The sequence below is a fragment of the Lagopus muta genome, chromosome 1 (genome assembly GCF_023343835.1).
Source record: "Lagopus muta isolate bLagMut1 chromosome 1, bLagMut1 primary, whole genome shotgun sequence".
NCBI lineage: Eukaryota > Metazoa > Chordata > Aves > Galliformes > Phasianidae > Lagopus > Lagopus muta.
In genome coordinates, this window is record NC_064433.1 from 83,109,231 (window position 1) to 83,135,289 (window position 26,059).

General features: G+C 37.6%; 1 protein-coding gene across 1 annotated transcript in view; it reads left to right on the top strand.

The window, feature by feature from the left end:
- The window catches only part of CFAP44 (cilia and flagella associated protein 44), a 41,192-nt gene that overhangs the window by 6,345 nt on the left and 8,788 nt on the right, over positions 1-26,059 (top strand). The window contains exons 6-25 of the mRNA XM_048936340.1: positions 702-804; positions 1,079-1,295; positions 2,790-2,904; positions 3,421-3,585; positions 4,567-4,722; positions 5,113-5,160; positions 6,217-6,316; positions 7,555-7,649; positions 10,233-10,442; positions 11,353-11,463; positions 14,360-14,512; positions 15,510-15,728; positions 16,194-16,339; positions 17,128-17,398; positions 19,236-19,291; positions 19,706-19,868; positions 20,191-20,321; positions 21,257-21,450; positions 21,845-22,004; positions 22,585-22,762. Of these exons, the coding sequence (XP_048792297.1) occupies positions 702-804; positions 1,079-1,295; positions 2,790-2,904; positions 3,421-3,585; positions 4,567-4,722; positions 5,113-5,160; positions 6,217-6,316; positions 7,555-7,649; positions 10,233-10,442; positions 11,353-11,463; positions 14,360-14,512; positions 15,510-15,728; positions 16,194-16,339; positions 17,128-17,398; positions 19,236-19,291; positions 19,706-19,868; positions 20,191-20,321; positions 21,257-21,450; positions 21,845-22,004; positions 22,585-22,762 (2,991 nt within the window). The remainder of the gene's footprint in view (positions 1-701; positions 805-1,078; positions 1,296-2,789; positions 2,905-3,420; positions 3,586-4,566; positions 4,723-5,112; positions 5,161-6,216; positions 6,317-7,554; positions 7,650-10,232; positions 10,443-11,352; positions 11,464-14,359; positions 14,513-15,509; positions 15,729-16,193; positions 16,340-17,127; positions 17,399-19,235; positions 19,292-19,705; positions 19,869-20,190; positions 20,322-21,256; positions 21,451-21,844; positions 22,005-22,584; positions 22,763-26,059) is intronic.

The window sequence follows — 26,059 nt, forward strand, 5'->3', positions numbered from 1 at the left end:
AAGTGCTGGCAGAGATTAATTTCAGTATCTATTACATTCTTATTTAAGTATTAGTACTCATTTCAGCTCTCTTCTTTCTTTCTCTCCCATTCACAGCTAATACTGATATATTGTTTTGTCAGTGGTTAAAACTTAGAAAACTAGCAACCTAAATAAATGAAGAGAAAAAGGATTTGGTTTCACTCTAGGAAACTCCTATGAAAAGCTTGGAATCTCAAATGTTTATACGGTTTTGTGGCACCTTACCCTGTGAATAGCTCTGCCATTTCTCAGTTGTACTATGAGCAAAGCTTTCAGTATACCAGCCTCAGTCTGTTCTGCTGATATAAGCAGCCCTTCATGGAGAATTGTGGTGCATCTATCCATCTTCAGAAAAATGTAATTCAGGATGGCATTTCTACATCATTCTGTGTAGATGAATGCTGACCCAAATAGTGCATATGGAAAGATCAGCTAGTGAGTTAAGTAGGAAAAGAATGCACAATAAAGGAGCTTATTATACAGTTTCTCATGGTTCTGAAGTATATATGTGTGATAATCCTATTTTGTGTGCCTAGTAGTTTTACCACTGTGTGCGTATAATGGCTTCATTCAGGTGTTGAGCAATAGACTGGCAGTTGTTCAGGAAAAGCATACAGAAAAATGCAACTTAGTATTTACAGCAGTATCTTTTGACTGAAACTGAACTTTTGCTTTTCAAGGCACACCCTACTAAGCAGTACTTTGCAGTGGGAGAAAAAGGAGAGAAACCAAACCTCATCATCTACGATTATCCTTCACTGAGGCCTTACAGAATACTACGAGGTAGTGTAAAAAGTCCTATTTTCATTTTACATAAAGGGGCGGTGTTTGTAGATCCCAGCAGATGGAGTAGCACCTCACTTTATAAGGAATTAAAGTTTTTGGTATTCCATGCCTAAACAGAATACACCAGTTTCCAGCTTTTTCATTACGAGTGGAGAAAGCTTTTATTTAGCAGAAATAGCCAACTTTTGTGAATGTTGACCTCCCCTTAAACAGTTTTTCCTATTGTTTCTTCCTTTTTCCCATGCATGTGTGGATTGGTATGTTTCTCCAGGTGGAACAAAAAAAGGCTATGTTTTTGGTGATTTCAACCATACTGGCACTCTGCTGGCCAGTATTGGAAGCAGCCCTGACTACATGTTGACTATCTGGGACTGGAAACAAGAAAAGATTGTGTTAAGGTCAAAAGCTTTTTCACAGGATGTTTACAGAGTCACGTTTTCTCCTGATAACGAAGAACAGCTAACTACAGCTGGAGTAGGACATATCAGGTAGGTTTACCAATTATGTTTAATGTGTATCAGTTCTAAAGGCATAGTACCTAGATGATAACTAGCAGGAACATATCATTAGCAAACACACATGAGTGGGGAATGCTGTTTTACCTTGTCACTGCAAATACAAAGCCAAAAAGTCTTTCAGCTAGTCAGCAAAGTCTTTTAAACACCCTTGTTCTCAAAAAGGGATGATGCTTGGCATTCAATATGTGTACTACTGGCTTCATTCTTGTAATTCCAACAAACACTGTGGAGAACTAATAAAAAACATATGTACATACCTGTCTTGTAGGTGTTTACACAGCATTCATGCCTCCTCAGCTTTCTACCAGTGATTTATTGAGCTCAGCTGCTGTTTGGGTAGCCAGTAGAACTGGCTGTCAAGTCATGGGTTAGAAAGTCACTGATACCACTGGTACAAAAGCTGTGTCTCCATACACTCCCTTCTGTGCTAAGTTCACAGTTCTTTTTTACAGTAAAAAAAATAAGTGAGAGCTTTTAGTCTCTGTTCCAAAGAGTTTACATTTTGATATGCGTTTATCCAGAGTTCAGCGTTAGCACTGCAGGGACTGAAGATATGGCTTGGATGCTACCATAATAGATACTTTTAAAATTGCAATGCATCTAAAATGTCTTTGAATTTTATGGAGGAATCAGATCAAAATCTGAAATGTGCTTTATAACTTGGTTGCAAGATGGGTCTGAAATAAGAAACTGCTTATTTAGACCCAGGGTGAAAGTGGTTTAGAATACATTATTTATGGAAGTCTGACAAAAAAATCTTTTATAAACTTTCTTTTGAGCTAAGATACTGTGAATAAGATCTGACATAGCTTTATAACACGGATATACGCAACTCTTAACACATACGTATTCAAATCCCAATTTCCAGCACTTAACTTAAATGTAACATTTCCTGCACACACTGTGTACCATCCCTAATTGCAGTATATGTTTATTTTTCTGTAAAACAATAATTTAAAAAAATATTTTATACTGCAAAAAATATAATGACTGACTAGGAATAGCTGTGAAGGTCTAGGGTAAAATTTTTTGCTCACTGAGATTTTTACGGTCACACTCAAGTCCATGGAGTTGTTTGTATGAAAATCAGAGAAGAATTTAGTCTCTTGGATTTACAGAGTTAAACATCATACACTAGAGATAGCAAGAGTAAACAAGGCAACTAGAAGTATGTGTATGGGTTGTATCTGGAAAGATATAGCTGTTAATTTAACGGTTATTTGTTTTAAATAATAGTGTTAAATTCTCCTGGGTTTTTATTAAAGGTAATATATGGGAAAGTTTGTGTGTTTACAAAGCTTTATCTCATTAAAACAAACAAACAAAAATATCCAAGGTCTCCTGTGAAAAGTAGTAAGGAATTAACAAAATGGAATCCCTGGTAAGATAATTACAATGTCAGAGAGACTGAAGAGCGTGTCTAGGAAATCTTGTATCAGAGAGGGATGTGCTTCCTTTACTCAGGTTTTGGAAGATGGCTCACACATTCACTGGTCTCAAGTTACAAGGAGCTTTGGGTAGGTTTGGAAAAACAGCAGTGACTGACATTATAGGGTATGTGGAGCTGCCCGATGGGAAGGTAAGTAGCAATAATTTTAATTGATTTTTGTGTTCCTTTTTGTGTTTTGATGAAAAGTTTGAGTAAGTTGGAGAGTTACTATTCTGAGTGATAGGAGTTAGACCCCCAGTGCACTGCTCTAATAAACTAATATTGACAGTAATTTGCCAAGGAGAGTTGCTTGCTTTGTAATAATTGCAAAGCATGTTTAATATTATTCCTGGACAAAAGATCTCTATTGGTTTAGAACTGAGACTCCTCTTATAGCATGGTAAATATGTTCGTGTAAAGAAATGAAAAGTATGTTAGCCACGTCTTCAGTCACTTCAGAGTGACTGGTAAATCAGGTAAATGATGTCATATTCCTTAAAAGTTGAATCTTCTCTTCCTCTACAACTTCTCTTGAAAATACCTGTGCATTGCTATCTATTTTAATGCTTTTGTAGTAGGAAGTCACAAAGTTGAGCAGATTCTTAACCATGCAGAAACACTAGTAAAGTACAGTTGCTTGTGTGCTTCTCTCCGTTTGCACTGAAGGTCATCTCAGGGGCTGAGTGGGGCAACTTGCTCCTTTGGGAAGGGGGCCTCATCAAAGTAGAGCTCTGTCGAGCTGGACACAAGCCTTGTCACAATGGCCCTGTCAGCCAGATAGTTCTGGATGAAGGAGAACTTGTCACTGTTGGAAAAGATGGCTTCATTCGGGTGAGTATTTTTGCTCTGCTTTTGGGTATACAAATCAGCAGATAGATGTCATGTATTTTCTCTGCCAGGGCTTATTTATGGAGACATCGTTGCATTGCAGTTGTTTTCTGAGAATTAATTTTCAGATGAGAATAAGGACCAGTCTCCACAGTGCACGTGTTTGAATCAGGTTCTGTTTCATTCTGGTAAATGTTGTTTCAAAGGATAAACAATGGCAACATTGAAATTAATTTTCTGGTTATTTTTATGCTTAGGTCACTTATACAAAAATTAATTAAATCTCAGACATACATGTACTGAAATAGAGGAACAGTCAGAATAAAAATTACTGGGTGTCCTGAAGTTAACACGCAATTCTATAAATTAAAGTAAAAGTGGTTTACTTATTCATACTAGTTTCTGATCTCATCCATTAATTATCAAGGATTTGGCAGTGTTGTGTACCTGCTTTTTAAGGGGAGACAAGGTGTGTCTTCTCTTCATTTGTGAAAGACCGAGGTAACTAACAGGAAGCTGTTGTAGACAGCAGAAGGTGTCTAACACCCTGTTTTTGTTGTTGTTGTTTTTTAATAGTTCATAAATTGATTTTATCCCATTAGGAAAATTAACTTATTTCTAAGAGTGCCAATTGACATTTTGTTGTCATACCACAGAGCAGAACCACGGGTATGTTACTTTTCCCATTTGTTCCTCCATGTTGCCTCTGTATGAGCAATGCTCAGAGCAGTCAGATAACACTTGATTTCTATAACTCTGAGGTTATACTTTGCATTGCACTCAACTGTGTGAGATGGTATTTGCTAATTGTCAGTGTTCCAGGTTATATTTAGAAAAGCGAGATGTGTGCTGTCATACTTTACCTGTAGAATGTATCCTCTCTTGGTTTGTCAAGATTTTGAATTTCCCTATTGATTGCATGTGAAAACATAATCTGACCTAATAAAAACCAGGTCTCTTTCTTTTGTTTTCAATTCTTTGAAGGTATGGAACTTTGAGGCAGTAGATCCTGCTGATTCTGTGGATGAGACAGGGTTATTGGAGATAGAGCCTATGAATGAACTTCGAGTTGGCAAAAATGTCAGTCTAATTTTCATGTGTAAAATTCATGACTGTGGACAGCCCTTTTGGTATGCTCAGGTAAGATACACTCAAAGTACATACAGCCCTGTTGAGAAAATGAATGACAGAGGCAATGTTAATGAATAGCGGTAATACTTTACAGGTTGGTGCATCTCTTTTCTGTAGAATCAATCTTTTGGATTTGTATTTGCTGTGTAGTAACATGTAAGTCTATGGTTTGTAGAGCCTGAGCTGCCTAAGAGTAGGAGAGTGTCAAAATTTATTATTCAAGTTCTGTTGTCCTGGACCTATGGGTAGGACTGGTGAGACCAACATCACCACTTGAGTCATTTCATTTTCACAGTGATAATCACTAAGGAATTTTTAAAGAAGTTAATGTGGACAGTTTTATTTCCACACTGAGGTTTGAAAATATTCAAGTTACATGTTTTGGTTTTGCTTCTTCAGGATGCCAATGGAAAGATCTGGAAGCTGGATTTGACTTTTTCAAACATAGTAAGTTTATTTTCTTTTTCGATTTCTTCATTTCCTTTATAGTAACTCGTTTTAACTATGTGAGATGCATCTACAATGAAATTTGTGGTTAGTGAAGTTGCAGAGCTGAAAATTTTGTGTTGAAACAGATCTTTTTCCGAATGGTTTTTTTTTTTTTCCCATAATATTATTGATAATCCTGCAGAGTCATTATAGTCAAAAGTCATTATTGATTTTTTTGCTTCCTGAAGTGCTGGCTGCTAAATTCAAATTATCTTAAACTGGAAATAAAAGTTGCATGTGTGCAGGAAATGAGTTCAAGGATTCCTTATATATTCTATTTAGTTGGTGTATTTGAAACAATCGCTATGTTACCTCCTAATGACAAAAAGAAAAACTAGGAAAAACAAGGAGAACGTATGCACTTCATATATTTTATCCAACTGACTTCTATTATTACTGCTGGAGGTGTTTCTGATGAAGGAATAGATGACAAGGTAAAATGAAAGCATGTAATTTTTGCTCCAGGACATATTAAAACTAATGGGAATATTTCCTTTGATTGGAATAAATTTTAGGGAAACGGCTAAATAATGTTTCAAGAATTGCACGATTAGAAAAGATTATTAAAGCATGCTCTAAAAAATAAGGTAAAGAATGGACAATGAAAATTGAATCCCTTGGATGATGAAAAAATTTCCCAGGTATTACAAGCTCTAGGCTTGACAGTATTTTCAACTTTTTGCTAAAAATGTTAATTCTAGGCTTAAAGTACTTAATGGAAGTGGGTATGCTATAGTTCCCCTTATTTTTACACTGAGAATGGTGGCATTCTAAATCAACTTAATGTTCCCGTACTGGTTTGCTGTTTGCTCATGATCTTTTAATGAACATTTGAGCTTTAAAAAAATAAAAATAAAATAATAATAATAATAATAAAAAAGCTGCCTATAGGCAACTCATGCCTGGCAAATTTTGTTTAAATTTTGCCTAGATTTTTCATGTTGACTGTAGTTATGGCTAGTAATAATTTCTAAGCACATAGAAAAACTTACGTTTTTCTATCTCACACGGCAGACCCGTGATCCAGAGTGCCTCTGCACCTTTCACTCTAGAAGGATTGAGGCCATGAGTGTCTCTCCCATGACATACCTTGTGGCCACCACTGCTCTTGACCGTAAGTACACAATTCCTTTGTTCTTATACCACTGTAATCGTTTTTTTTCAGAGCAATGATGATTGGTTTGGAACTATTTTCTTTTGAACAAACTGTGTATTGGCTCTTCAAAAACCGCTTTACAGACAAGCGTTATTCCTGGGATTAGTTCTTCTACAGTTAGGACAAGTCATTAACGTTTTGAAGTACTACTTTGGGACTGCCTCATCTTAAAAGCCTGGGATTTTCCTGGGAAAAGTTTTTAATGGGAAAAGGTTTTAATGGTAAGATTTGTAAATTGTTCTGAAGGAAGAGCTGAAAAGATGAGACGTTTGGTTTGAATAACAGCATTTGTATTCAAGCCTCCAGACTGGTAAGTGTTGGGGTCTTTGTTTTGTAAGGAATTACTTACATTTCAACCATTGTGTAAGTCATTGTGAATATTAATATTTGTGGCTTTATTAGAAAAAGCAATAACTACCTCACTCTCAGTAACAGATAACATGTTAGTTATATATACTAATTTAAGTTATATAAATATTGCTATTTATGCCTCTCACTGTTAGCCTTACCACAATTTGAAAGAAGCACAAGACAGAACATTAACAGTGTCATTTATGATGCTTAGAAAATGCTACAAGATCTTTAACTCAATTATTGTCAGCTGTACCTTGTCATTTGTCTGTGTTATACAGTATACATTCACTTCTAGCCTGAAGATAAACTTGTAACAGTTTAGCAAATTACACTTAGGATATTTACCAGCTGGAATGGAATTTAATGCAAACCAATGTGTGTCTACTAATCTACCTCTGGTGAAATTGGATTTTCTTTGGAAAATTTTCCATTTCCATCCACTTAAATATTTTCCTCCCTAGGCAATTCCAAGTAGCAGTGTATCATCTTTTCCTATGTTACCAGTACAGACTTCCCTTATAGTAGTCCACAGTTCTGCGATTATTCAAAAATTACACATGGTGTTCTCTTCAAAAGCATGGGACTTCTTATTACACCCCTCAGCCCTGACAACTCTTGGGATTGATTTAAAAGAGTGAAGTAAGCTTATGTTTTGTTGATGAGCACCATGCTACTTTGTAACCATCAGTTATGTCTTTCTAGGTGTATGTTTGATACTGAAAGAGAGAAATTAATAACTTTCCATACAGCTTTTCATTCAAATAAATAGAAATTTCTCCACTAATCTTGAACTGGAAGTGACATTGTAAGAAATAAATTCCTATTGTTTCCTTTACATGCAGGGTCAGTGCGTATCTATGATTTCATCAGCAACAGTCAACAGAGTGAAATTAAATTTAAACAAGGAGGAACAGCATTGTCATGGGCACCTCATGTTGTAAGTTTTTATTTGTGTGTTAACAAAAATTCATAAAGGACCTACAAGTCTGCAAGCATCGAGGAAAATCCTCATGATGCAAAATATTAAAGAAGTTACTGTTTAGTTCATGCTGGAACTTACTGTATTAGTATGTATGTATAAACTTGTGTACCAGTATGTATATATACAGTGCAGAGTTTGATTTTACTGTGAGTTGTCGGGTATCCAACTCTGTGAAATTTTAAAATCAGATCTGTGTGTGTGTTCTGGGAAGTAATGTTACTTTATAGACTAACAACTTCTGTTGAATCTAAGCAGAGCAATTGGCAATTGACATAAATTAGTTAACACATGTCAAAATGACAGCCCAGAAAATCCATAAACATTTGGAGATTAATCATAAAAAATTGTTACCAGAAATGATCATTTGTAGACTGTGGAGTCTATCACTTTTAGACATATTTACTAATTTTAATTAAAACAGTATCTAATTATGTTCTTAAAGTTTCACTACAAGCAGATTTATGGAGTGCTTTTGCTGAATTTTGAAGGTAAGGACAGCAGCACTGAGACAGTACACTTGTAACTGTAATTCTAGTCACACACTTGCAGAAATTCTATTAGGTGATGACCAAAGCATTCACTATGTCACCACAATAATTTGTACAGCATTACAGAACAAAATCAGATCAGTTTTACAAAAGTTGATACTAAACACAGACTGAAAAAGCAGGGATATTTAGTCTCCCTAGCTTCTCTTAACTCTCATTAAATACTTGCATGTAGATTAAGGTTCTTGAACGTATTTGAAAATTTGCACTTTTAATCTAAGAAAACACATAATTCACACAGTTCAGAGCATCTCTATCCCACTACATCCTCATAGACAAGCTGCCAAAATGGAAGTTAGGTAAGTGATGTAGATATTAAATTGCCTGAATTTAATGGGCCTCAGGGGGCAGTGATCAATAATCAGTATCACAACCTCCAGTTAGAGAGAAGCCTCTAGTTGTGTATTCCAGTGGTCATTACATGGACCAATACTTCTCATTAATTACCTGAATACTGGGACAGAGTGCACCTTTGGTAACTTTGCAGAGGATAAATATTGAGAGGAGCGGGTGATAGGCCAGATGGTTGTGCTGCCATTCAGAGGAACCTGAATGTGCTGGAGAACTGAGCTGAGGGGAATCTCACGGAGTTTGGCAAAGGAAAAATACAAAGCTCTGCATCTGGGTAGGAATGCCAGAGGCATCAGTACTTCCTGGGAGCCCACCAGCTGAAAAGCAGATTCACAGAGAAAGATCTTGGGATTCTGATTGATGCCAAGCTGGTCATTAGCCAGCAATGTACCATCATGGCAAAGAAGGCCAACGGCATCCTTGGCTGCATTAGGAAGGCTGTTGTTAGCTGGGCAGGGAGGTGATCATTCCTCTTTACTCAGTGCTTGTGAGACCACAGCTGAAGTACTGTGTCCAGTGCTGGGCTCCCCAGAAGAGTAAAGATGCAGATTTGCTGGAGGAAGTGAAGTGCAAGGCCACAGATCTGAAGACCGAGTGACTGACTAGTTCTGATCATCTAGTGAGCAAAGTTGCCATGTACCTGCTTATTACAGAGATGATTTTTAAGATATGATGACATAGGCTCGTTTCAAGATTTAAAAAAAAAAAAAAAAAAAAAAAAAAGCAGTTACACTTGGCTTCCTACAATAACCTCCATAATAGTTTCATACATAGCACTGTGCTTTTACCAGCTGCTCACCAATCTTATCCATTCACCCTTGTCTCCTCACACAGCAATTTTCATTTTGGTCTCATTTCTAGCATACATTAATGTTCACATTATTACAGCCTGTACATAACATTATATATGTGATGGTGCAGTTTGCAACATAGCTGAATTTGACTCAGCTTGTAGATCACTTCAAGATGCTACTGCATATGGCTATTATCAGCTGCAAGTCCAGATAGATCCAGCTAAAACACGAGATTGTTTCTGCTAACTCTTCTCTCTCACAGTTTAAGTCTGTCTATATTTTTATCAATTGTATTACCCTCAAGGCAAATTAGTTAAAGTCTCCATAACCTCATATTTCTGTCTCAAGTCCCTGCTGACAGTTGAACTTTACATGGTCAGCCAGACACAAGTTTATGCCCACATCTCTTCAAATATTATACCCACATTCAATGCCAAATATTATATTCAGGATAGTATAATAATTATTTTTTGAATTTCAAATCTTCTCCTTAAGAAGATTCTGATATGGATACCTATCTGTAGGAACCACCTTTTCCTCATCAGTTGTAACTGTATCTTCACCAATGTTTCCAGTCTCAAAGCATGTCATCAGTAAGTAAAATGAAAACAACAGATGAAAAACCCAAACCAATGAATGTATCTAACCACCCCTCACCATCACCTTTACTCAGTCCTAACCTTCCCTTTATGGTGGCTTATTAGAAAGAATAAACAAAATTTCCCTGGTCACATACATGTAAGATGAGTTACAAGTTAACAGCAGAACACGTGACATACAGATAATTATTCTAAACTCCCTGAGGTACACTGTGATTTATTTTTTTTTCATTCTTCCACTCAAAGGTAAATCCTAAAGGAAGTCTAATTGCTGTGGGGTTTGAAGATGGTGTTGTCCGCATAATTGAAGTTTATGATCCCAAAGGACTTCCCACTCTTGCAGAACAGCCCAATATGAGAAATGCAGGGATAAATCTGAAACAAGCTTTTAAACCTCATACTACTGCAGTCACAGCCTTGGCATATGAACGAAATGGAGATGTCTTTGCCACAGGGGTATGTATCACTTCCTTTGTTTATTTTTATTAGGCAACAACTTCCAAGATTATTTAAAGAGTTAAGGCAAATTTTGGTCGCTGACAATGCAGTTATACTTCTGTTATTGCTGTTGATTGCTTCTTGTACTTCTCAGTAATGCCAGGGGAAGAGAAGGATCTGTTTGCACACATTGTTTCCTGAAGGAAAGCAATCATGCAATACATACAACTTGTTTTCGAATTACTGGATTGTTTAATGTGAATTTTGTAATCCCTTTTGAAGATGCATTTGGCTTATTTTTGAATTAGTTTAGTAGTATCTTGCATCTAGTAAAAGTAAGTCCATTTGTACACCAGCTTGGTGTACAGAACACCAGTAGATACCTAACACTGTTTTGCATTGCAACAAGATCAACTGATCAGTTTTTCAGTGTGTCTGCTAGGCTTTGAAATGATTTCCAGTCAGAAAACTGGAAACAGGTAACAAGACACATCAGAGGAAAACAGGAAATCCAGACAATGGTTTGGGAACATCAGAGTACAACAGGTATACCTCTGACATTGCTCAGGCTTGGGCTGAAGACCTGGGCCTAACCTTTAGGTGAGTTCCTGGAGCAGTGGGCAAAAGTTGCCTAAATTGAGGTGCCAGGAGAGGCTCATAAGGACAACTGAGGCCTATAGCTTTACTCATCAGCCTAGAGGAAGTTGAGCAGGATTATTATTCCCCCTCACTGTAATGATGAAAATCCAATTCTAAGTTCTAAGGCACTTGCAAATCCCTTCATCTAGCCAAAGAACATCTGAAGGATGTTTCACACAGTACTTAAAATCGTTCAGATGTTTTGTCAGCTTTCAATCAGTAATGATCTTTTATTTTTTCTGGGTTTTTTTGGGGTTTTTTTTTTTTTTTTTTTTCTGTTTTCCTTCAGAGTAAAGACAAAACAGTTTTCTTTTTTGCTGTTGAAGATGAATACAAGCCAATAGGATTCATCCATGTCCCTGGGGCTGTGCAGGCATTACAGTGGTCTCCACCTTCTCATGTGAGTAATGCATGCTTGTTTTTTCCTTTCTCTGCTATGTCAGAATGAAAACCAGTGAAGGTCCATCAATCTAGCTACGTTCTCTATACACAGTGCAAAACATGTTTTGCTGCTTTTTTCTACACACCTTCAGAATGAAAGATAGATTTTGTGTAGCTGTACCTCTAGCTCAGTCACTTTGGATAAATGTTGGACTTTGCATAATCGACAATAGAAACATAGATAAGCTACAGAATTTTGTGCAGTATTTTGAGTACCTGCCTTGAACTTGCAAGCCTGTGCCTTTTGCCCTTATTAATACAATCATTTGCAGTTGTAGACAAAACTTCCAGAGCACATCAAGAAATTTTTTGTGTGTTTCTCTGAACTTATGCTAAGTATTCATTGTCATTCAGTGACATAAACAAATAGATTCTTGATAGTTCTTTAGAAATGTGATGTGATTATGGTAACACGAATTTTTTGCTGGTCCAGTATTGTTATTTGGAAGGAAGATAGTTCACTACATTTAATACAAAGTGGCTACCAGGAAGCATTATAATGCTTTACAATGGCAAACTTCAACTAGTATTGTTTTTTGAGAGCAGCTAAAAACTGATCTGGGAAAAGAGCTCTTGCTAGCATGAACTTTATCTTACAGCAGAACTGACAGGTTTTGGTCAAACAGTTACATTTTGGGTCCTTTGCTTGAGAACAAGATGCTTCTTACTACCTGAAAAGTACCCATCATGTTTTTGATGTGTCACGTTCCTCCGAGTAATTTTTACTACAAGTAATAAGTCTCCACTGGTAGATGTGAATGCTTATTAAACATAATTCAAGCATCAGAGTGTTTTGTTTGTTTTGTTTTGTTTTTCCCTCTTTAAATAAGCACCTTGGTAATTAAACACTATACATTTAATGAATGTGTTTTTAAGGATGAGATTTTATAGAAGATATGATTCCTCATTAAGGTTTCCATAGCAACTCTAATATATCCCCTGGCACATTTTTAGTGTTGGGTCAGATGGTAATCTCTCTGTTCTCCAGGTAGCTTATGAAAATTGAAACTACATACAGACTTGCATTATTTAGTGTTTTGAGAATTTATAATTATTACCCTCACCTTGTCTATTCTTCCTGACCTGGCATTTTAAGAGATTCAGCATGTACTAACAATTAAAAGAAACAAACAAACTTAAGCTAAATAGCATTTGGCAAGATTCCCAGGCCAGTCTTGAAGGTATTAAGGGATTTAAAATCATAGAAGCATACAAATTTTCAAGCATTTATCAAAACAAAAACTCAGCTCCTAACTTCTGGGCCAGATTTATCTTTAAATTTACCAGACTCCCAATATATTATGATTCTTCCTAGCTGATGGTGTTCAGTATAATAGCAGTTCTGTATAAGGCAAGGTCTTTTTCAGTTCCTTAGCTTTTTCTGGGATACATATGTGCCAGTCACTACAAAATACCATGTCCTATTTATTTCTATGGAAAGTGTAACAGATACAAAGAGCACAGTAACACTACTTGATAGAGCAAATTTTCAGCTATAAAACGCTCTTTTTCAACATGATCACTGCCATTAGCCATGCATTTTCACCAGTTATGAACAAGAGGAAAAAATCTACACTAGCAGAAGCAACCCAGTGTTTCATTGCCTCTATAACAGCATTGTTGCTAGGAAAATGTTGCCTACGCAATCCATCTGTCATTGACCCAAACAGATGAAAGTCAGAAGGTGCCAAATCCAGACTATGTGGTGGGTGTGGTAGGACAGTCCAAGCAAGGCTGGCAAATGTGCTCCATGGTTTTCAAACTTGTGTGATGCCTGGTGTTAATGTGTTGCTGGAGAAAGAATGTCTTCTTCTGCAGTCTGACTCTGGAAGTTCAAGCCTTCAGTTTAGTCAGCATCACAATGAAGTAGTCATGGAAGAGTTCATGGTTTGTCTGGGTTCCAGGAAATCCAGGAGGATGACCCCTTTGCTATCCCAAAAGAGAGTGCAAATCACTTTATCAGCTAAAGGCTGCATCTTGGACTTTTTCTTTGATGGGGAATTCACATCACCATTCCATAGACTGCCGTTTTGACTCCAGCTCATAGTGGTGACACCATGTTATCACTGATAATCATGCAGTGTAGGAAATTGTCACCTTCAGCCTCACATTGGTTCAGCAGGTCCTGACAAGCTTGCAGATAATTTTCTGTCTGTTGCAGTGTGAACATTTGTGGGACCCATCTCAAACTTTGTGATGTTGCTACCTCTGTTCCCAACATACTGAAGCTGATCTTCAGCTCTGTACACAGTTCCCTGATTGTAATCCTCTGATACTCATAAATGAACTAATCAAAATGCTCTTCATTTCATGATGTGACAGCTGTGCATGGCCATCCAGAACATGACTCATCTTTCATGTTGATGTCACCAATGCTAAAATGCACCTTTCATTGCCTCACTGTACTCACATCCACTGTTTGGTCTCCATAAATGTTCAGCAAGTGTCAGTGAATGCCAATGGGTGCCATTTTTTCCTCTTGTAGGAAATCAGTTCCACACCTTTGCTTTATCCACACTTCCATGTCAGACCCCACAGCAACAAAATGTAAGGGAATATTGGTAGGAAGGTTCCACCTCTACTGCCATACCACCAACAGCCTCCTCTGACATCATGGGCCAACATAATAAGATAGGGGGTATTGCTTTCAGAACAGCCCTCGTATAAGAGAAGTTTGCTGCTTTCTGGTGTCCATATAAGAGTATCTAATCAAATAACGGTACAGTTAAATGCTAATGTCTCCTGACTGGAGTTTGATTTTGAGAAGGTTCATCTGCTTTACTGACTTTTTCCCATTTCTCTCAATTCCATTTATATACCTGTCCCACACTTGTGTTTTTTGTGTTTTTGTGTAGGTGGCGAGCATGCTTCTCATCCTTTGTGAGAATGGATATGTTCTCCAGGTTCCTGCCCCTCTCCCTGAGAAACAGGAAACGGCATCCACCTACCACATCAAAAACCTGCCAACACAGTACTTTCATTTTTATAGCATTAAATCCCGAATCAAGGTAAAGAAGTCTCCTTTGGAAAAATCCCATATTTATGTTCAGAAGACAAAGCTTCCTCCTGGAGTTTCTACTCTCTGTATGTGTCTAAGAAAAGACTGAATGTATTGTGTGCTGAGTTTTTTTTTGCAGTTTTAGTCAAAAGAGGACAATATAAATATAAATTCATACACATGTATAAGACATAGTAAGTCTTAGGAAAATAGAAAATGTTGTCATCTCATTCCTCTGGGAGAATAGGTCAATAATTAATAAGTTGCAACAAGAATGTGTGAGGAAAGATGTAACAGCTAGGAAGGTGAAACACCGAAATAGTTTATGCAGACCATGGAATCACCATAGTAGGAGATCTATAAAGTGTAGATTGGAGAATGTCAACACATAATACATTAGGTTCAACTTACGCTGCTCTGGGACAAAAGAACAATCTTTTGAGACCCTTTCCAGGCATTTCTTTGTGACTTTCTATCAAATATTTTCTTAGGAAAAACCTGTTCTAGACAATTTTTTGGCTATTTGTTTTTGCTGAAGGTGGCTTGAATGGAAAGATTTTATGTGTCCTTCCTTTAGTTTTAAGAAGTCAAGTCCATTACAGTTTCTCTCTTTTACTGTATGTACATCAGTGACATCTTAGAACCTGAACTTCAACTTAGAATCTGACTTCAGCTTTCCAGGCACTTTTTATCCTTCCCAGGAAGATTTCTGCATAAGAAGTATACTAATAGTGGTTAATATTGGAAATAATCTCTTTGAGGAAATGGTGAAGTCTGCTTCTTATGCAGAATGGCTTCTGTTTCCAAGGACCTGATTTAAACACTGTGGAGGGGGGAAATGGGCACTTCCCATGAGGTTTGGTTGATTAGTTGAAGGAAAAGATATTTCTCTTTCTGTGTATGTAATGCCAGAACCACCTTGAATTTTCTTTATGAGACTACTTCAGTCAGTAATTCATGAATTGCATTGGTTTCACATCTCTGTGTTTCACTGCTTGTTGTAACAGCTGGAAGAGGAGATTGCACTGAGGGAGAGAAAAAAGCAAGAGAAGGAAAAAGCAAAACTCGAATGGATAAAGCAGCTACGGGAGATGGGAAAGGAGGTGGAAGAAGAAGAACCTGAAGAAGAAGAAGAAGAGCCATTGCCGTCAATCTACATACCAGAGGAGCCCAGCCCCATTCTCTGTGGGTTTTATTCAGCACCTGGGAAATTTTGGCTTTCCTTGGTAAATCCTTTTTTCTTTTTCTTTTTTTTTTTTTTAAAGTTGCTTGGATTGCAAGATATGGCAACATTCCACTCTCATCTGATTGTCTTCAGAAATTCATTATTTGAAACCTGCAGTCTCTGGAATACAGAATTCCCATCACAGTTGATGGTTTCAATTATCTTTTTGAAGTAAACCAGTAGTGTTAGTCCAATTCAGAAATTTTTCAGTTAGTGTTGTCCATGACCTCTGAACAGGCAAAAAGACTACCCTGCTCCATTTCTAGTAGGATGTAGAATTTTAACATATTGATTCTACTGGCTGGATTGTAATGCCAATCATATTTATAGATTTTCTCTGTGAGTATCTAGGTTCTCTAGATGTGTTTTTTAAGCTATCCTTAGGACAGAAAAATATTATACAGAAAATTGCATCCAGCTGTTTCAGTGTTCTTTTGTTACCATTTCTTTGTTTTTTTCAATTCAGGGTGGATATGACTCAGGTTTCCTTTATCACTGTGCATTCTCCTCAAATGAGCACCAAGAAGACCCTGAAAACAGGCAAGATGAACCTTTTGAAGTGATTCCTATTGAGGACACTGATGACAACCCCATCCACCAGATCTCCTTCTGGTAAAACAGTTTAGTGTAGAAGATAACTTTGTTATTAAGCTTGATGAAACTGAACTTGAAAAGGAGGAGAGTACACCACTTGGTCCCTTTTAAACTGTGGGTCAATTCAAGTGTACAGGAACTCTTCCTAGTTCTTCTGGTGCCAGTTTTCACTTAATGCTTACTGGAGAACCATTAGAAGCCTCTGCGACCCTTCTAGTTGGACTGTAGATCACCATTGGTTCTCTTTACTGGTTAGCAGTGAAAGGACACAGTTAGCTCTCAAGGAGAATATTGAGGGGTCAGTCCATCTCCTTTGTCCAACAAATGTAGACTTCTCAGGATATTCTGTGAATAGTACGAATGAAAAGGGTGAGCTGTTTTCAGAATCCCAGTGTCAGGGTTCCCTGTAAGGCTAAATATGATCTACATCTTAGGAGGCAGGTTTAGTTCAGACTTTAATCCACAGCTGTCTGCATTCTACTTGGCCGCCATCTGCACTAGATGGATATTGGGAAGGAAAACTGATTCTCTGACTCTGTGCTAGCTATTTGCTACATTGCCCAATTTAGGGCTGAGACTAGTTCTGTGATACCCAGCAGATGCTAGAACATTACTAGAAGCCAGCTGACTTGTAAAAAAGTATGTAGTAATACCACACATACTTTAAATTGTTCAAATACCTTGCTGCCTGCTTATGAACTTGGGAAGGGTCTATTTATTCAGCTACATTGTCTGTCCTTTAGAAGTACTGTGCTTACTTGTTGCAAGTTACATAGTATTATTGTTTCTGGTTTCTTATTTGACAGTACCAGCAGACTACTGATGTTCTGTGGGATGCAGAATGGTGCCCTACGTGTTTATCCTCTCCAAGATAAAGACCTCTCAGTGAACACCCTGAAGGCATACTGGTCGTTCAGTGTACATGACAATGATTATGGCCAGATCCGGGGGATCTGCTGTAGTTATGATGATAGGTTTCTGATTACCTGTGGAGGAGATGGGAACATTTTTACCTTCAACATCTTGTCTCCAGAGGATGTTCATGAAGAGTTAAAAGCCCAAATCCCTCCTCCTAGGGTAAGTCACTAAATGAAAATCCCCCAAACTCTCGTTTTTATTGTACGGATTGTTGCATCTCTAGTTCCAGAACAATTTTGATTACATGCCTTGCTAACTTATTTCAGTGAATTAGGCCTATGAAGCTACTGCAAATGGCTATAATCCAGTTCAATAATTTGGCATCATAGATCTTTCATAGCAAAAGCTAAGATTTCCCAAACAATTTAGAAGAAGAGTTCTTGCAAAGCCTTTCCTAGTAAAAAGGCAATATGATTGCATTGCTCCTTCTCAATCTTTCATGTTTTTCTCCCAGTGCACATAGTGTGTACTGACTTGAAGATGTAATCACAGACATATCTAGCATGAAAAAAAAAAAAACACAAGGATATGGCATACTTAATGTCTCTCTTGGATTTTATTCCAGTAGAGTATGATTCTGCTTTGTATGGGGATTCCAAAATTAGTACTGGAAAATTCCAATTGTATAGTTTCTCAGTGCCTTTGGTGCCGTTAATATACAATAATACAAGATGGGAGATGACATTGGAACTTGATAACAAGTATTCCACTGATAATAAGCAAAAAGAGAGACATATCAGCAACCACACATTTTAAAAATTTCTTGAATGCTTGAATGAAACAAAACTAACTTGAAAGAAGCAATTAAAACTTTGGAGTAAGGAAGTGCTATCATATGCAATTAATTTTGTAATGATTATGCATTCAGTATACATTAAAATATAAGTATCAACATAATCAAATTTTAAAATATTTTTAATATTAGTCAGTAACTACTTTTTGAAAGATTTTTAGCAAGGAGACAGAGAGGAAATTGGGATTTTAGTTATTTGGGTTATATTGTTCATGCTAGGGGAAATTCTTGACCTGTATTAGAAGAATGTTTAGCACTGAAAATAGACTAAAAATTATTTTCTTAAACAAAGCAAATGATTGTAACCTGTGGTATCAGAGCCTTATTAGCCCCTATTTTACAAGCAGTAATTAATATGCAATTATATTGCATATATATAGTTTTAGCATTCCAAATATATGAATAGCTCTATATAAAGATCTTTATGGTTAATTGCTATTGTGCAGGCTGGCAGTGTGCTTAATGACCATCCTAATAGGGAAGTTTATCTTCGTTAAGTATCTATTCGAGTTTTAAATCATGTGGAAGATTTTTAAAATTCCATCATAATTAAACTTAATGAGATTCCTAGAGAATCAAATATAAGTCCTCTGAAACTAATCAAGTTAAATTACAGATCAATTTAGTACCACTGCATTCACTATGATAGGCCACCCTCATGTCTTAAAGCGTGATTTCCTAAGGAAATGCAGCTTGTATGACTGCAGTATCCATCCATCAATCCTAGCAGCTAACAATTGGGAACCCATTGCACAATCAGCAGAAGCAAACCAGATGAATTGCACTTGTAACTTGGAATTAGCCTGGGATAGGATGTGTCTTGTCAGCCTGGCAGTTAGTGGGGACAGGAGAATTATATGTAATTGCAGGGTCTGTGCAGCGAAGAACCAAAAGTTATGGGACAGTGAATCCAGGACAAGCAGTGATGTAGGGGTTAATGTTAATGCAAAGAATATAGGACTTCTGTTCTGTCCCAAAGAACTCAGCTCCATTTGTTCTTTTACATGTAAACTAACTTAAAATTATTTCTTGTTCTTGAAATGGTACAACCTTTTACCTAAGACTAGTATAGCAGCATTGATCATGAGGTCTTCTTTTGATTTTGTGAGGAAAAAATGGGAATTCTATCTTAATCTTTGCAAAAGCTTTATCGTCTGTTAAAACTATTATTGTTTGTTTAAAGGCGAGACATTTGTATTTCAGATGGGACTACTGAAGGAGAAGGCTGCTGAAGACATTGAGGATCCCAGTGCTTGCAAGTAAGAGATGCTTGAATAATGTTGGAAGAGATTTCCAAGCATTAGCAGCTCTTCCGTCAGACTATATTTCTCTTTTTCACTGTTAAGAGAAGGGAGGAGTTGACCACTCTCAGTTTGGGTCATTTCCTCATTACACACAAATTTTTTTCAGGCTTGCCTTCTACTTTTCTGTGGAAATAATTCAAATTTATCTCTCTGAGACTTGTGTAACTTCAGATAACACAGGGTCAAAGCCAAAGCGCTAAGATGTTAAAACAATGTGAGAATACAGTAAGTTGGCTTCTTTCTAAGTTACCTTCAGAGATGTTGAGTCCCCTTGAAGTTTAAGGCTGTCAAGGAAATCTAAAAGGTTACATAAATTGTAATCTTTCCTCTATTCATTGTGATAATACCATTTCTTTCTTGCATTTTCAGCATTGAGGAAGTCAAGCAGAAAAAGGAGTATGAACGGATCATGAAAGAAGCTGAAGACAAGAAAAGCAAGAAAAGAGAGAAGTTAATAGCACTAAGACAGGAGTTTCTTTTTCTTCTTCAAAAGAATCAGGAGTTACCAAAGCACATGCAACTGCAAAGAGAGGTTTGTTTGCTTTTCATAAGTCATCTGCTATTAGGGAAACTCTCTAAAATGTTGATACCTAATATGTTGGGGTCAAAGATGTCCAGTGCTATGGGCTAGTATACTCAATTACATAATTTGCCAGGACTCACAACAGATGATTTGTGCCATTTAAGAAGTGTGTGTGGGGAAAAAAACGTGGCTTTCTGTGGAGATCTGAATAGCTCTTGAAATAAAGGATTGTGTTAATGTTCATGAAACTCTTGACATCGGGGCAAAAATATTTGTTAGCAAAACCCAACTGTCAGGATAATATGATGCTGGCTTTGATGTGTTTCTACAGCAGTATGAGATGGACCGTAGGGTCTTTGAGGAGCTGAATAGGCAGACTGCACAAAGAATCCAATTAGTGGAAAAGGAACTAGCTTGGGAGCATGAGAAACACTTGATTGGACTGCAGAAGTTACAGAATTGGTAAGTACTGCTTTTTTCTACCTCTCCTGTTGTCCTTGCCATGGGGCTTACTTTTGCACAAAGTAGAATTTGGGTGTTGTTTTTTTTCCTTACGGAATAAAAATTTTTTTCTTCTATTAATGATTCAGTCCTTATTTGACTTGAAAAATACACAAGAGTATACACTGATATTTGGATGTGCTTCCTTCTTTTGAATCCCTGATCAAAATTCAGATATGCAAATCGAGGAAGCGTCTTAATTCCAATTTATCTCTATATCAAGAAAAACAGTCTTTTTTGGGGAGAGGCAATAAGTGTGCTTGGGATTTTGCCAGCAAGGTGAGTAAGAATCCGGAACTCTTATTCGAACTATGAAGAGCAACCTATGAAATTAACCCGTTTTTTAGGTATGCTGCATGTCTATCAGTGTCACTGCTACAAAAATGTTCTCTATACACCTTAAAGTTATAACATGAGCTTCCTCAAAAACACAACTTTAAGTGCAAGATTCATTTTTGGTCTATCTTCCTATGGCAAAAAATGAATTCATAACAATAAATCCACAATAGAAATAATACACAGTGACAAAGATACCTTAGTCACACTTACTGTATGTCTGCATAAGAGGCGAATGAATATATATTTATTTTTAACCACCCTTTAATGAAAGATGACAGGTACTCTCATGAAGAACCTGTTTTTTTTCCTTGGTTTTGAACTTGGGAACAGTGTTAATGTAGTTATTCTTGAGCATCTCTATTCCTAGATTGGATAAAAGTCAATAGATGATGTCATATGTCATCATGCTGTTACTTAGTGACTATATTGATGTGTATTTATATGTAATGACTGTATATGTACTAAGTAAATTGCATTGCTCAGGTCCTTTTCGTGGAGGAAAAATGGTAGGTTGCACCTACTGGCATCAGACAATTTTGTCTACTTTGACTTTTTAGGTTTCGAGACTCACTGGAATTTGATACTGTTGTTGTTCATGCTATTCAAAGCAATCATCAGATTTCCACCTATAGACTTGTAGCAGTCTCTGAGGAGTACTACCAAGATAAGGAACGTCCATCTTGGAAGAAGACAGTACTTAAACGGGCATGGAAAAAAGAGGAAAAAAAGGAGACCATCAGAGATAGAAAGTGTAAGCATAGGGCTAATTATGACCTTTTGCAGATTAACAGTAGTAAGTTTTTGTCTTTCATTTCTGTTCATTTTCCTGAGTCCAGGCTAAAGAAATGATAATTTCTCTAGGTACAGATAAAGAAATATAACTGTAGTGTGGTTTTTAGTACCTACATACATACAGTGCTTTCTACATTTAAGTCAATGTCAGCAATCAGTTGTCAACCCAGTGGGAAGAACTTGACTAAGAGTCATCTCAGAGAGCTTGAATGTGTTCAGAACATCCGCTGCAGTGGAACTATCTTGATCAACACCAGCTTAACAGGAGCATTCCCAGGAGATTCCTGATAGTTTAGATTATACTGTGTTGCACGATATTTACATCTTCACAAGATTATTTTTTGTTTCAAAAGCTATAATTGTCAAGGGGGAAGCTGATCAACTGATGTCAAAGGTCCAAAAGCCAACGACACGTTTTATAGAAATGAAACGTGAGCAAATCAGAAGAATTGTTGAGAAATCTGTCAAGGAGAAAGCTAAGATAATGAAGAGGAAGGAAGAGTGGGAAAAACTGTGAGTCTTTAATTGGACTCTGAGTCCTTTTAGTTCTGCGTCTTGTCAGGTGTTCTTTGTTTAGCTGTCATACAGCACTATCATATCTCTGCCCAGTTTCCTATGTTCCTGATGGATGTAATTAAAATATACGAGCCTTTTTATACCTCAGAGTGTCAAGAGACAGTTAAAACCTTTCAGTTATTTTCCATGGTTCTTCTAAAACATTTAAAAAAATGAGTTCAGCTAGGTAAATGCATCTTCAGATAGGGCTTAAAAGGTCTAAATCAATCATGATCTGGTGAAATGTGAACTATTAGTCAGCCTCCTCAGTTAACCCTTCTCTCACTATATATACCACACGCTGCAACAGCTGTGGGTTAAATTAGTTGCACTTCAAGACTGCTAGCAGAAAATGGAACCAGTGTAAAGTCCAAAACCAGAGCAAAAGCTTTTAAGGTTACTGAAGATTTGATAACATAGGATCAGACATTTTGTGCTGCACACTGACAGACTTTAAGATAGAAAATATAGAGATGTACAAAACAGGGCCATTTTGTACATTCTGTCTTGAAGTTCAGCTTTGCTTTGTACCTACCAGATACGAAAGCAAGCCTGGTGATGACTATGAGGATCCCAGAGATGTTCAGGCCATCAAAGAAGCACAGGAAAATATGGGGTGTTACAAGCTGAAAACTGCCAGGGATTACAGAGTGCCTGAGGACAAGTGTATGAACACTGAAAAGAGGACGATGCAGCTTGCATCCCTGGAAGTGCTGGTATGTGAACTGTTTCACAAATGTGGGTATTTTTCTCTTTTCACAGGAGGGAGGATAGTTTAGTAGTCACTGAATCAATCCAGGATAACACTCAGCTTCTTTTAAGCAAAGAAGTTACCCTTTCAGCTGTTTCAGCAGGAACATGTATTCTTTAATTCTGAAAGTCTCACTATCTAGCGACCGATATGCTTTCCTTACAACGTGAACTAAATAATCCCTATCATGAAATGTTTTTACAAAACAGGGATGTGAGCAGGAGCAGGTCTTTTTAGCATAATGTCTTCATGTTGCACTTGAACAATCAACCACTGCTTCTAAATAAGAACTAAGTATTGGAATCTTCCTGGAAAATGGTGTTTTGGAGCCACCTTCCTGTATCAGGATTCCTACAGCTAATTAATGTCTTTTCACCACAAAGGCCCAGTACCTCAGATGTTTACAGTATCATTATTACTTTTCTTGTGACTTCTACTACCCCCTTCTACTCACAAGAGCTGTTTTACATTGTACTGTGGTGACAATGTTACTGGATATCATAAAATCATAGAATGGCTCGGGTTGAGAAGGAACACAATGATCATCTAATTTCAACTCCCCTGCTGTGTGCAGGGTCTCCATCCATGAGACCCTGTTTCCACTTCCTGTATATTTCCTTCTTTTCCATTAAGCTGCAGGTCCTAGCTCAGTGTATAATCAATGGAAATCAGATGTTACAATCACAATATAATCAAGAGAGTTAGGCAAAGTGGACAATGATAACAAAAGAGAATAAAATGGAAGGCTTACCCTTCAGCTGGGCTCACCACGAAACACCAATAGAGGCAATCTCCAGAAGAGATCCTTCCCCACTCATAGCCAGCTCTTAAATAGGTCTAGGAGCAGCACAGCCTTCACCTGCCTTCACCTGTGCTCCTTTGGCTGGCTCATGGCTCGCCTCAGGTGATCAATCAGAGGTTCAGGCTGTGACTCAGTAGTTCCCATACACTCAGGCATGCTGTTCACCTGCCTCTCCTGCTCAACTTCTGCTGGGGGATGGAGAGCTGTTGCATTCTCAGAACGGTGTCCATAAAGAGCTGCCAGTTCTGTTCTATACACATGTCCTTAAGGACAGTTTCCCAGGGGGATCCCATCCAGTGATTCCTTGAGCAGCCAGAAGTTTGCTATCCTGAAACTCAGGCCTGCATTCTTCAAGATCACAAACTCCACGAGGCCATGGTCACTACAGCCCAGGCTGTCTTCAACTTTCTTCCCTAATGCTTTTCCAATTCTCTCCTTTGTGCTTGTGAGCACCAGATCCATTAGGGCTTCATCTCAGGTCGGTTCATCCAATACCTGGACTAGGAAGTTATCCTCAACAGATTCCAGGAATCTCCTGGATTGTCTGCCACCCTCCATGCTGCTATCCCAGCAGATATTCAGGTGGTTGAAATCCCCCATCAGGACAAGAGCCTGGGAGCACAACACTTCCTGCAGCTGAAGCAAGAAAGCCTCGTCAGTAGATTCCCCTGACCAGGTGGCCTGTAGCAGACCCCAACTACTAGATGCCCTTTACTGAACCGATCCTCGATTTTAACCTACAAGCTCTCAACCTGATTATGGCTGTTTCTCAGACACGGCTCTTTGCAATCTATCCACTTCCTAACATAGAAGGCAACTTCCCCGCACCTCCTATCCTGTCTCCCTTCTGAAAATCCTGTAGCTTTCAATCAGAGTATTCCAATTGTGGGATTCATCCCACTATGTTTCCGTGATAGCCATTAGGTCATACTTTCTCAATTGCACCATGGTTTCTAGCTCCTCCTGTTTATTTCCCAGCTGTGTACGTTGGTATAGAGGCACTTCAGTTTGGCTGTTGGCCTCACTGAGTTCTCAGAGGAGCTTTCCCTAATACCTCCAGGACAAGTCTGGGTGTTTAACTCAGTAGGACCAGTCAATGCAAGTAAAAATGAATAGTCCTAGTTATAAATCTAAGGTTTATATAGATGAAGAATTCTAGTTACTTCAGATGATTGCTGTATAAGACTGTTGTTTATTATAAAGATCAGAGAAGTTTCTGCCATGTGTATTAATGTTAAATCTCATTCTATTATTATTTCATATGAAAAGAGAAAATCAGTGCAGTGTCTCTTTATCACAGTAGAGTCACAGAATGGCTAAAGTTGGAAGGAACCTCTGAAGGTCATCCAATCCAACCCACCTGCTCAAGCAGGGACACCCAGAACAGGCTGCCCAGAATCATGTCGGAGTGGCTTTTGAAGATCTCCAAGGATGGGTGTCCACCATTTCTCCCAGTTTTATATTTTCAGCAAACTTGCTGAGGGAACACTGCCCAATCATCCAGATCACTGATGATGCTTAATGTAGTTATTATTACTGGATTCTGAATATAGAATTATTGAGGTACTGCCTGCAGGTGAAGCAGGACGCAAACAAACTGTAACCAGTTTTGCTGCACTTGGCTGTTTAATTCACAACTCTTACATGTAAGTGTCACTTCTCACATTAGTGCATCTTCATCTTGAGTTGGGGAAGATTATTCAGCTAATGGCAAAGTTTTCTGAATTGACTTTGGTAATCTGGATTACTGTAAAGTCTGGATAGGATTTGTTTTGAATTCATATTGGCTTTTTATTAAATTCAGAAGCATACTGTCTTTAATTTTGCTACCTACTCTACTTTGAAAATTCAGAACTTCGCTGCAGTCAATTAACAAAGAAATGGTTGGCATTTTGACATCACTTTCACATATTTTACTGATAGGATTACATCTATATTCTAGAACCTATGTTCATGAAGGACTACTTCAGTGTTCTTCATAAATGTTATGGAGTTATATAAGAAAACTGCATTGTTGTAAGGATGATGTCAGAAGTCTAGATTTCTGTACAGTAGCGTTAGTGTTACAGTAAAGATCTTAAATACAGTTCCTTTGTCTCTATACAATTTGTACAACATGTAAAGAGAGTCATGTATCAAAGCTGAGATACTCTCTGTATTTAATGAGAGACAGCCCCAATTACTAATCTTCTGATCTACAACTGATCCACAACTGATCTACACAGTCTCTGACTGCTTTCTGAACTACTTCAACATCTCATGTCAGAGAAATTCATGATCAAGTCATGGGAGACAGGGGAAGCCTTTTTTTGTGCTCCTTTGCCTTTCCTGTGAAGAGTTAGAGAGATGGTTTTGAAGATTTTAAAACCAGAGATTTTTCAAAATGCTTTTTAAAAAACACTAATTTGTGGAGATGTTATGGAAAAGAAAGCTAGTAAGGAAAGAGGGAAAGTCGTATGA